This window comes from Raphanus sativus, unplaced genomic scaffold (genome assembly GCF_000801105.2).
Source record: "Raphanus sativus cultivar WK10039 unplaced genomic scaffold, ASM80110v3 Scaffold1527, whole genome shotgun sequence".
Lineage (NCBI taxonomy): Eukaryota > Viridiplantae > Streptophyta > Magnoliopsida > Brassicales > Brassicaceae > Raphanus > Raphanus sativus.
Window position 1 is genome coordinate 1 of NW_026616837.1, and position 12,143 is coordinate 12,143.

Genomic DNA, 12,143 nt, shown 5'->3' on the forward strand with positions numbered 1-12,143 from the left:
CTTGAAGCCTAGTGAAACGCATCCTCGAGGGTGATAGGTTTGTCAAGAAAGACGTCCTCACAAATACACGATTCATGCCACAAAGCATTTCAGAGTCTGCTATCCCGGACTTTGTTCACGAAGATGTTCCAAAGGATTGCTTTGAGTCTTTCGATGAATGAATGGAGAGAATCTTCCTTCAACATCATCCATAAGTTAGTATATGAATCTCCCTTCTCTATGAACAAAAATTATTGCCTCATAAACTTAGTAGGCAATTGGTTGAAATTTTAGAGTTAACCTCCTATTGAGAGAACCAGTTGAGAGCCACTCCTGAATAATTATTGACAAAAGTTTGAAAGTAGCCGGCGTACCGCTCCTTATCTTCAAAACAATTGGCCCATTGTAATGCATACAGCTGTCATGTGAGCTCAGGAATCTGTTTCCCATCGTACGGGGGATTTTCGGGTTGATGTTTGGGATAGGAACATTGATGATGCCATTTGTGAATAGTGTCTTTTGCGTCTATTCAATGACTTAGTCGACCTCAAGGGCCGAGCTAGCCGCCTGAATTATTTCTGATTGCATTGCTTAAAGATCGGCTATAGCTTGGGCAAGTGTTCATTTTAGGACGCCGATTTCGATTTTTGGGCTCAATGTTCTATCAGTCGGGATTAATTCTTGGTTGCATTCTATTCTATTGTTTTCTATTGAGCTCATACGTTCCCCCTAGGACCGGATCTCGTCCTGCTGGATTATGGGAGTGTAGTCTTCATTGAATTGATGTCTTTGCAGTGCGAGGCTCAAGTTGTTTTTTGATAGATCTATTCCAGTCATTGCGTTATGTGTCTCTCTTCAAATTTTTAGAGAGCTTTTGAATTGAATTTCCCTCCCTTCTAGTGTTAATAATGGATCTCAAATCCATTTAGAAATTAGACTTACGATTTATACAAACATCAATGAAGTAATATGTAAAAATAATGTTTTAAATGATTTTGGTATGAAAAGAGATTGTTATTTTATTTTTGATCTTATATAAGTGTGATGAACATAGGGTATAAAAATACATGTAGACTCTAGAGTGACTTGGGAATAGCTATGATGTATGAAAATCTTTGGATTCCCCTTTAATTCTCATTTTCCCTCCTTTTATAGATATTTGGAGACATGATCTCTGGGTGAGATCTGGTACTCTGAACACCGTCTTCAATGCTGATCTTCTTTACGAGTTTGGCCAGGTCAGGTCATGCTGGCATTGTCTCTATTTCGAGCTTAAGGTGGCTTTCTTTCTTCATTGACCTGTTATTCTTCTAAAGGTCTTTTAGTTTTACTGGACTGGATTCTTTGATCGGGTTTGGAACGCAGTAAAACTCACCTTTAATATGTTGACTTCCAATATCTCTTTATCTATCACATTTTAGGTCTTTTTTTTTATTCCATGGTTTTTTCTTCCTAATTTCTTTTTACAAGTGGCTTTTCTGTTTTACGCTTAATAGAGATTTAAATGAGAGAGTTAAATTCTTTCTAATAGACTAATAGAGATCTGGTTTGATTTTCTGAAGACAAAACATGTTATTCGGAAAAAAACATGTTTATTACTTGTTGGAAAAAAAAAACAGAAAACCCAAAACATGTTAGTTATTGATCTGTGACCCGTGAAAGTGTGACTGTGATTCAAAGAATAGCGTATATTGGAGAAAGAAAGAGATAGGGGAGAGAGGGAAAACAAACAGAAGAAGATGTTTGTGTGGTGCGAACAGAGAAGCGCAACGTTCACATGCTCTGTTTTACCGTAAGCAAATAAACATCATATGCCTCTTATTTATTATTTTCCATTTTATTATTTATATTCATCATAAATATTTTGAAAAAACATACTATTGAAAATCCTGTTTATCTTTTTCTTATTTTTTGTCAACAAAAAAACTATACAATACTACTTAAAACTGATTACCGATTCAGAAAGTTAAAATCATTAGAACATAATCAACATAAATCACAACAACAAAACTTTGAGCACTAAATGTAAATTTGTCCCCAGTTATAATTTTAATGGTGTACGTTGGATTGTGATATTAAGAAAAAACTCTTTACATCGTTAAAATTCTTCCATGTAAAAAACGAAAAATTTGTTATTCTATTGGTATAGATATTATTTTCACGAATTGAAAACACTATAAAGCGAATATCAACTCTAAGAATTGTAAGACCTTCATGTATTTCATAGTATAAAAGAACTTTAACATTCTATATGTAAAGGTGATAGATTCTATTAAATGTTTATTGCTCCCACAATAATGGTTTGTGAATCTCAATAATAAATCATCTTTGTTCCAGTAAAAAAAAATCGGTAATCATGTTTGAAAAATTATTAAAATCGGATTATTGTTAAAACAAAATAGTTAGGTAACATAAGTAAGTATAAAAGAAGTATAAAATTTCTATTAGTAATTAATAATCTAGTGGAGATAGAATATATTTGGAGTATTTTTTTACAAAAAAGAAATAATATAAATTATTGGAGTGAATGTTACTTTATTTTTTTTTCATTTTTAAAGAAAATAAACTTTTGAAAATAAAAATAAAAGCAACCACGATAAAAAAAATGAAGTCAACCATTAGAAATGTTTTTAGGATCCCTGAAATTCATGCTAATTTAGTAAAAGTAAACACTTAAGAAAAGAAAAAAAAAGACTTTTTGAAATCCTAATTGAAATAGTAAATTAATACTAAATCCAACATGTTTTATATCAATTTCAGTGATGTATTTTATTTTTATTATCGGCAAACATTCAAATGATATATTATCTTGAACAGCTAATATATATAATAAACAAACATTTAATTAATACTGTTGTGTACTTTTCATTTCAGAGTTTCAAACTTGTTGGATGGCAGACAAATAAACCCCACAAACAAATAAAGAAAAAAAAACACAAGAGTTAGCAAAAGAACAAACAACAACAGCTGTCCCTTTCCTCCACTCGTTTCCTCTCCCTAAAAAAGGATATTAATAAATCCTATATCAGGAAAGCAAAGAACCAATTAAAATAAGCTTCATTTGTAAACTTGTTTTTAAACTTAGTTATAGATTTTTTCCTCTTTCTCACTCCCTCTCGTTGCATTATTGCAGCAGCAGCAGCCCCTCTTGTTGTCTCCACTCTCTCTCGCTAAAGAAAATCCATCTTCTCTCTTTCTCACTTGTCCCTTTTTCGTATATTTCGTTTTTCTCTTTTGGGGTTTCTTCTACTGACTACTGGTTGGTGCATGGATTTGGTAAGATTGCTCAACCTTCAAATACCTAACTTTTTTTATCCGATAATTTATATGATTATGAATAATATATCTCATCTTTCTATAATCTTTCCCTTTTTTGCATTTATAAATTCTTGTTGAAGATGTGAGTACTTTTATGATGAAGTGAAACTCAAAACTGAAAGTGATATATGGAACTCCGTTATATATTTGCCTAATTTTTCTTGTTGTCCTTTGTTCCTATTTAATGGGATCTGTTCTAGTTGTACATTTCTGCACTCCCCATTTCCTTTTTCATTACAACAAGCTTGCCCTTCTTTGGTAATTTGTAATAATTTTTAGTCAAAATAGAAAATTGGAAATAATAATTGTGTTATCTTGAGATTGTGGTTTCTTTTTATAGTGAGTGATAAGAAGAAAAAAGAAAGACAATCTTCAAATGGACTGGAACTTCAAACTCAGCTCCGGTTCTTTCCCCGATTACGAGGAAGAATCTGTGTCGGATTTAACTCCAATAGATGCCTTGGTTTCATTTGGTGGGTCATCATCATCACCAAAAGGAGAGTTCTCATTTGATCTGAAACTAGGAAGGAACATAGTAAACTCCTCCTCTGCGTTTGGTAATACAGAGCAAGTGACATGTCTAAAGTGGAAAGAGAGTACTACTGCCTTGGCGAAACCAGAAGCTTCAAGAAGGTCTGGTTCGACCAAAAGGACAAGAGGGAATGCTACTGGGAACAACCAGATCCCGCTTTGTCTTGTTGATGGATGTGATTCTGATTTTAGTAAATGTAGAGAGTATCACAAAAGACATAAGGTCTGTGATGTCCATTCTAAAACTCCTGTTGTTACAATCAATGGTGATAAACAGAGGTTTTGTCAACAATGCAGCAGGTAAACTGTAAGTATATGTTGGATATTTGAACATTTTTTTGTGTAATGATAAGTTTAACATCTGAGTATATGTAGGTTTCATGCTTTGGAAGAGTTTGATGAAGGGAAGAGAAGTTGTAGGAAACGTCTTGATGGACACAATCGTAGAAGACGGAAGCCTCAGCCCGACCAAGGTTAAAAAAAGCTTTGTTTCTTAGGATCCAATAGACTTAGTCCCTTTTTTTTTTTCTTTTTGTCACGGAGACTTAGTCCCTAATTAAACATAAGAAGAGCATTGGTCTCAATGGCATGATTTTGTTGTCAGGTAGAAAATTACTCGAGTTTCCTAGTGCTTCACATGTGTTTCCAACTACATCTGTTGGGACCCCGAGCAGCTGGGGAAACGGTCTTGTGAGCGTAGCTATGGCCAATGGTTCGAGTTACGGAGAGAACCAGATCAGCTATGCTGTTTCTTCTCCTGCAAAGCCTGGCAGTATGTTTCCAGATTCTTCTTCTCTAAATAGCAGAGGGAAACAGTTCCCTTTCTTGCAAGAAGAAGTGAGCTCGAGAACAGCATTCTTGTGTGAGAGAATGACGAGTTGCGTCCATGACTCTGATTGTGCTCTCTCTCTTCTGTCACCATCTTCCTCATCAACACCTCATTTGCTTCAGCCACCACTTCCTTTGTCCCAAGAAGCAGTAGAGACGGGTTTTAACCAGTCCGGATTGTTTGAGAACGCGAGTGCAGTCTCTGATGGATCGGTTATATCCGGTAATGAGATTGGGGCTCTTCCGCAAACGTTCCCGTTTCACTGGGAGTAGTACAAGTAGATAGATAGAATCAGAAAGATGTGTGTATGTGCCTCTTTCTCTATTCTCTTTTCTTTCTCTAATTTTTCAATGTTCTTTTATCTTGTTAAATGATGAATTATTGGTGTATAAACGGCATTCAATTATTACGTGTAGGTTGTATTGGTCCAGCACCAAGTTAAGAGTAGATAAAGTCTTTTTCTGGTCTAAAGTAGATAAAGTCTTTATGTACACTATTGCAGCATGGCGCAAATTTCATCAATTGCTTTAAAAACAGAACTCTAAGAAATTTTGGAAAAACAGATCGAAGTGATTGAAATTTTTTGAACCGTTCATGTGGTTGAATATATTAAAGACACAAGTCTAAGTCTCTTTATGTAAAGGACTCCATGGGCAATAACTTTTTAAAATACCCTATCTTTTTCTCTATATCTACATATTCTCCTCTGTATGCTCAGTGTGGAGAACCCAATTTTTCACTCACGAATGAAGCACATCCCACTCGACTACCATTTTGTTAGAAATCTCATTAAATTTGGAATCTTTACTGTCTTACATGTTTTTACTCATGACCAACTAGCATAAGCATTTACTACAAATAAACATAGTAATTTCTAACCAAAATTTTGACGGAATAAATGTTCGTCGAAATTTTCTGAAGAATTCTAACGAATTTCTGAAGAATATGAAAATTTACTATTCGTCAAAAGTTCGTCGCAAATATACTCTAGAAATTTCAAAAGTTCGTCTCAAATATTCTAGAAATTTCCGTCAAAAGTTCGTCGCAATGGATCCATCTTATAATCTTGAATTTTGTGTGTTTTCAGGTGTTTTCAAACATTCTCAAGATTATAAACCCTTAAAAAACATCAATTTATTATCAATGGCTATTATCAGATTATTTTTGCTAAAAATCCCAATATGTAATCCGTCGGAAACTTCTGATAAATATGTTTCTGACGAATTTCAGACGGATATAGTATATTCCAGAGTATATTTGGATGGATATCCGACGAAAGTGGTATATTCCGACGAATATCCTACGTAAAATGGTATATTAGTCGGAAATGGAAATCTGTCCGGGAAAAAACAGTGTAATTTTTTTGTGAAACACATCTGACGGATTTCCGACGAACATAATCCGTCAGAATTTTTAAAAATTAAAACAGGAAAAAATTCTTGTTTTTTTATTTCAACTCTTTTTCTGTTGCAATATTGGTTGAAAGACACCATATCATTCAGAAGGTTTCGGGTCGAAACCGGTTCTGATGAGAGACATTTGATTTCGGTTTAGAAGTCGGTTTATGTCTAAATGTAAAACGTCGACGTATGAGTCTTCTTCTTTGTTTTTCGAAAAGAGGTTGTTACAGGGGGGTCCACACAGAGAGGCCGTTGTGGTTATTATATCTGGTGTGTGACAAGTTGTATTGTGCGAGAGCGGTGAGCTTGGGAAACACGGTGAGAGAGAAAATCGATAGAGAGGAAAAATCAGAGCGACAGAAACAGAGATCTACGGGGGTGAGAGTTCTTCTATTTCTCGGGGATTTTTCCGGTGAGTGATACGGCGGCGTTGATTCACTGAGCTTAGTGAATTCTGAGGAATCCTCGGCCAGACGTAGGATCGCGGTTGCGTCCGAACTGGATAACATCTCGTCGTGTTCTTAGATTCTAGCTTTACTTTCTCGCAAACAGAACGAACAAATTCTAATCTCTAATCCAAGGGATATCGATTGAATCCAAAACAAGTGGTATCAGAGCCAGGTTACAGCTGGATCTTAGGAGGATTCGAAGGTTGCAGACTGCGTAGACTAAGAGATCTTGTCAAGATGAAGTCAGCGAAGTTCGAGATGGAAAAATTCGATGGCAAAATTGATTACGACATGTGGAGAGAGAGATTGCTGGTTAATCTCGATCTCTTGGATTTGACGGAGGCATTGCTGAGCCAAGAGAAAGATATGGGAAGATCTGAATCAAAGCTGAAGGATCCATCATCTAAGGAGGAAGAATCAGATATGAATTCAACGAAGAAGGTTGATCCTCTTCTCGCAGAGAAGCAACGAAAGGTAAAAAGTACAATCATAATGAATGTTACTGATAAGATCTTGAGGAAGATAGTGAAAGAAAAAACGGCTGCTGGTATGCTTAAGATCTTGGATGCTCAGTACATGTCATTATCTCTGCCGAATAGGATGTATCTGAAACAGAGGCTGTATGGATACATAATTAATGAGTCCATGTCCATAGAGAGCAATATCGATGAATTTCTGAGAATCATAACTGATCTTGGAAACATAATGGTAGAATTCTCTGATGAGGACCAAGCGATATTGCTGCTGATGTCATTGCCTAAGCAATTTGATCAACTGAGAGATACTCTCAGATATGGTAAGGATACTGTTACCATGGATGAGGTCATGAACTCGATTCATTCTAAGCAGCTTGAGTTCAGTGCAAATGGAAAAGACAATAAGAACCACGGAGAGGTGATGTACTCAAAATCACAGTCTAGAGGAAGAAGTAACAAGCGTGATTCAGGTCAAGGGAAGTCAAAATAGAAGTCGAGGTCCAAGTCTAAAGGAAAAGGAAACCGTCCTACTTGCTGGGTGTGTGGTGATGAGGGACATTTCAAGAGAAACTGTCCAAAGCGAAGTAACCAGAAAGGAAAGGAAAAATCCTTTAACTTTGGTGAATCATCTGCAGTTACTGGAGTTGAGTTCATTGAGTCTCTTGTTGTTACAGAAGCCAACATGGTCTCCACGGTGGACTTCAATGAAATCTGGATCCTTGATACTGGCTGCTCGTTTCAGATGACACCAAGAAGAGATTGGTTCACTGATCTAAATGAGAATGCTGGAGGTTCTGTGAGAATGGGGAACAACAGTGTGTCTGTAGTTGAGGGAATAGGAACGATAACCATATAGACATCAGAAGGCCAGTTTGTGTCAGTGAAGGATGTGAGATATGTTCCTCAGTTCTCAAGGAACTTAAAATCTCTTGGTGCTCTTGAGAAAAATGGTTGTTCGTTCATCTCTGAAAATGGAGTTCTTCGAGTAAAGAAGGGTTGCAGAACTGTTTCAAAGGCTAAACGAGAAGGAAACCTGTACTACTTACAAGGAGAAGGTTACAATGGTGAAGTAAACACTGTAAGTGTACAAGATGAAACAGATCTATGGCATAGCAGGCTTGGACATATCAGTCAGAAAGGATTGAACGTGTTGGTGAGAAAAGGATACTTAGACAAAAAAAAAGGTATCAAGTATCAAGTTCTGTGAAAGCTATATTCTTGGAAAGACACATCATGTTAGTTTCTCAACTGGCAAACACACGAGTGAAGCCTGTCTGGAATACATACATGCAGATCTTTGGGGTTCACCTACAGTTCCATGATCACTAGGAAGATGTCATTACTTTCTGAGCTTGATAGATGATTTCTCAAGAAAAGTCTGGGTGTTTTTCTTAAATACGAAAGATCAAGTTTTTGAGAAGTTTGTGGAATGGAAACTGTTAGTTGAGAATCAGACCGGTTTGAAAGTAAAGAAGCTCAGAACGGACAACGGTTTGGAATTCTGCAATAAGGAGTTTGATGGGTTGTGTTCAAGCAATGGAATAGGGAGCCACAAAACTATTCCTTACACTCCACAACAGAATGGTGTTGTGGAGAGGATGAACAGAACAATACTTGAAAGAGTAAGAAGTCTCTTGAGTGAAAGTGGTTTGCCAAAGGTATTTTGGGCTGAAGCTGTAAATACTGCGGTCTACTTGATAAACAGATCACAATCATATGCTATCGAAGACAAGGTTCCTGAAGAGGTATGGTCTAATATTGTATTGAAGTTGGATCATCTGAGAAGGTTCGAATGCATTTGCTACTACCATTCAGATGATGGGAAATTGAAACCTAGAGCCAAGAAGGGCATCTTCATTGGTTATCCTGGAGGAGTTAAGGGGTACAAAGTCTGGTCTCTGGATGATAAGAGAGCAGTGATCAGCAGAACATCTATATATAGTGGGATCTGTTCTAGTTGTACATTTCTGCACTCCCCATTTCCTTTTTCAGTACAACAAGCTTGCCCTTCTTTGGTAATTTGTAATAATTTTTAGTCAAAATAGAAAATTGGAAATAATAATTGTGTTATCTTGAGATTGTGGTTTCTTTTTATAGAGTGATAAGAAGAAAAAAGAAAGACAATCTATTCTTCAAATGGACTGGAACTTCAAACTCAGCTCCGGTTCTTTCCCCGATTTCGAGGAAGAATATGTACCGGATTTAACTCCAATAGATGCCTCGGTTTCATTTGGTGGGTCATCATCATCATCACCAAGACTGGAGCCAAAAGGAGAGTTCTCATTTGATCTGAAACTAGGAAGGAACATAGTAAACTCCTCCTCTGCGTTTCGTAATACAGAGCAAGTGACATGTCTAAAGTGGAAAGAGAGTACCGCCTTGGCGAAACCAGAAGCTTCAAGAAGCTCTGGTTCGTCCAAAAGGACAAGAGGGAATGCTACTGGGAACAACCAGATCCCGCTTTGTCTTGTTGATGGATGTGATTCTGATTTTAGTAACTGTAGAGAGTATCATAAAAGACATAAGGTCTGTGATGTCCATTCTAAAACTCCTGTGGTTACAATCAGTGGTGATAAACAGAGGTTTTGTCAACAATGCAGCAGGTAAACTGTAAGTATATGTTGGATATTTTAACATGGCGTTTTGTGTAATGATAAGATTAACATATGTGTATATGTAGGTTTCATGCTTTGGAAGAGTTTGATGAAGGGAAGAGAAGTTGTAGGAAACGTCTTGATGGACACAATCGTAGAAGACGGAAGCCTCAGCCCGACCGTATCGCTTCACATGTGTTTCCAACTACATCTGTTGGGACCCCGAGCAGCTGGGGAAACGGTCTTGTGAGCTTAGCTATGGCCAGTGGTTCGAGTTACGGAGAGAACCAGATAAAGCCTGACATTATGTTCCCAGAAACTTCTTCTCTAAATAGCAGAGGGAAACAGTTCCCTTTCTTGCAAGAAGAAGTGAGCTCGAGAACAGCATTCTTGTGTGAGAGAATGACGAGTTGCGTCCACGACTCTGATTGTGCTCTCTCTCTTCTGTCACCATCTTCCTCATCAACACCTCATTTGCTTCAGCCACTACTTCCTTTTTCCCAAGAAACAGTAGAGACGGTTTTTAACCAGTCCGGATTGTTTGAGAATGCGAGTGCAGTCTCTGATGGGTCGGTTATATCCGGTAATGAGATTGTGGCTCTTCGGCAAACGTTCCCGTTTCACTGGGAGTAGTACAAGTAGATAGATAGAATCAGAAAGATGTGTGTATGTGCCTCTTTCTCTATTCTCTTCTCTTTCTCTCTAATTTTTCAATGTTCTTTTATCTTGTTAAATGATGAATTGATGGTGTATAAACGGCTTATTCATACCCGAACTATGAGTTTTTGGAAAAAACATATCTATACTTTTTTCTTGTGCGAATACATGTCTGAACTATATAAACTTTGAATTACATACCCGAACTTATAAAATCCACGCTAATTCATACATCAATATTAACACTGTTTAATTATAGTTAATGGCACTGATTAGGATGATTATGTGGCTGATTAGTCAGCTTCACATACAAATATGATGTATAAAAGAACATATTATAATGGGCTAAATTTTAAATCTTATGGATCGAATATGATAATTACGATGTTGTATAACAATGGCCCGAACAATTTAATATTTTACCCAAAATAGTTATCATATTTGGCCCATAAAATTTAAAACTTAACCCATTATATTATGTTCTTTTATACGACCCGTTTGTATATAAAACTGACTAATCAGCCACATAATCATCACAGTCAGCACCATTAACTATAATTAAACAGTGTTAATGTCGATGTATGAATTAGCGTGGATTTTATAAGTTCGGGTATGTAATTCAAATTTTGTATATTTCGGATATGTATTCGCACAAAAAAAAGTGTAGGTATGTTTTTCCCAAAAACTCATAGTTCGGGCATGAATAAGCCGTTTTCCCGGTTGTATTGGTCCAGCACCAAGTTAAGAGTAGATAAAGTCTTTATGTACCCTATTGCAGCATGGCGCAAATTTCATCCATTGCATTAAAAACAGAACTCTAAAATTTTTTGGAAAAACAGATCGAAGTGATTGAAATTTTGGAACCGTTCATGTGGTTGAATATATTAACGAAACAAGTCTAAGTCTCTTTATGTAAAGGACTCAATGGTCAATAACTTTTTAGAATACCCTATCTTTCTCTATATCTACGTATTATCCTCTGTATACTCAGTGTGGAAAACCCAGTTTTTCACTCACGAATGAAGCACGTCCCACTCGACTACATTTTGTTAGAAATATCATTAAATTTGTAATCTTTACTGTCTTACATGTCTTCACTCATGACCAACTAGCATAAGCATTTACTATAAGTAAACATACTAATTTCTAACCAAATTTCTGACGGAACAAATATTCGTCGAAATTTTCTGAAGAATTCTAACGAATTTCTGAGGAATATGAAATTTTACTATTTGTCAGAACTTCGTCGCAAATATTATAGAAATTTCCAATGAATTTTCTTTTGTAGAAAATAATCGACGAAATACAAATGATTCCTAAGAAAATTTAAACGATATATATAAATTTGAGGTTTATGTTTTCAATGTAATTTTCTCATAGTTGCAATGTCATAATAAATCAGCGTTAAAAAAAGATATAAAGTATTCAAAATAAATAATAAACCAGATACTTACAAGATCACCATGATATATATTAAGTAATAAATATGATCTGTGTTAATAATACCTCAATTATTTAAAGCTTTATTATATACTAGGATAAGACCTGCGTTTTGCGCAGGGTGAGGTTAAATATTTAAAATTTCAAAACATATAGTATTGACATATTAAATATTTATATGTGTTGGATTTTATTTTGATATCTATATAATTGTGTGTGTGTTTTATATAATCATCTATATGTTGGGTGGAAACCATTTGTAATTGTAATTGTCGACAAAAAATATTTTGAATTTATCAAGGCATGGTCAATTTAGGCTTAAAATTTTTACATTCATAGTTTCACAATTTTACATAAAATTAAAATGAAAATATTATAAAAAAAAACAACTACATACTGGGCTAGCCTTTAAAGTTAGACATCAATTATAAGTGTGGTTCTGTATGGGGCATACCAACAAAATTTATAAG

At 35.7% G+C, this 12,143-nt stretch overlaps 2 protein-coding genes across 4 annotated transcripts; both read left to right on the forward strand.

The window, feature by feature from the left end:
• Positions 1–3,023: 3,023 nt before the first annotated feature.
• LOC108844298 (squamosa promoter-binding-like protein 13A) lies at positions 3,024–5,115 on the forward strand. 3 transcript variants are annotated; one of them, XM_018617529.2, is made up of 4 exons: positions 3,024–3,555; positions 3,638–4,128; positions 4,204–4,301; positions 4,433–5,115. In XM_018617529.2, exons 2-4 carry the CDS (start codon positions 3,674–3,676, stop codon positions 4,927–4,929), a joined length of 1,050 nt encoding a protein of 349 aa, XP_018473031.1. In that variant the 5' UTR covers positions 3,024–3,555; positions 3,638–3,673; the 3' UTR covers positions 4,930–5,115. The 3 variants fall into 3 exon arrangements, with proteins under 3 accessions (XP_018473031.1, XP_056854966.1, XP_018473030.1); XM_056998986.1 differs by having other exon boundaries at positions 3,024–3,255; positions 3,618–4,128; XM_018617528.2 differs by having other exon boundaries at positions 3,024–3,255.
• Positions 5,116–9,118: 4,003 nt separating this feature from the next.
• LOC108846435 (squamosa promoter-binding-like protein 13A) lies at positions 9,119–10,343 on the forward strand. Its single transcript, XM_018619663.2, has 2 exons — positions 9,119–9,585; positions 9,663–10,343. The coding sequence occupies exons 1-2, from the start codon at positions 9,119–9,121 to the stop codon at positions 10,207–10,209; spliced, it is 1,014 nt and encodes a 337-aa protein (XP_018475165.1). The 3' UTR covers positions 10,210–10,343.
• The last annotated feature ends 1,800 nt before the right edge of the window (positions 10,344–12,143 follow it).

Coding starts and splice junctions, on each gene's coding strand:
- LOC108844298 (XM_018617529.2), top strand. CDS start 3,674: ATGGACTGGAACTTCAAACTCAGCTCCGGTTCTTTCCCCGATTACGAG. Junction 4,129..4,203: donor TTTTGTCAACAATGCAGCAG/GTAAACTGTAAG, acceptor GAGTATATGTAG/GTTTCATGCTTTGGAAGAGT. Junction 4,302..4,432: donor GAAGCCTCAGCCCGACCAAG/GTTAAAAAAAGC, acceptor TTTTGTTGTCAG/GTAGAAAATTACTCGAGTTT.
- LOC108846435 (XM_018619663.2), top strand. CDS start 9,119: ATGGACTGGAACTTCAAACTCAGCTCCGGTTCTTTCCCCGATTTCGAG. Junction 9,586..9,662: donor TTTTGTCAACAATGCAGCAG/GTAAACTGTAAG, acceptor GTGTATATGTAG/GTTTCATGCTTTGGAAGAGT.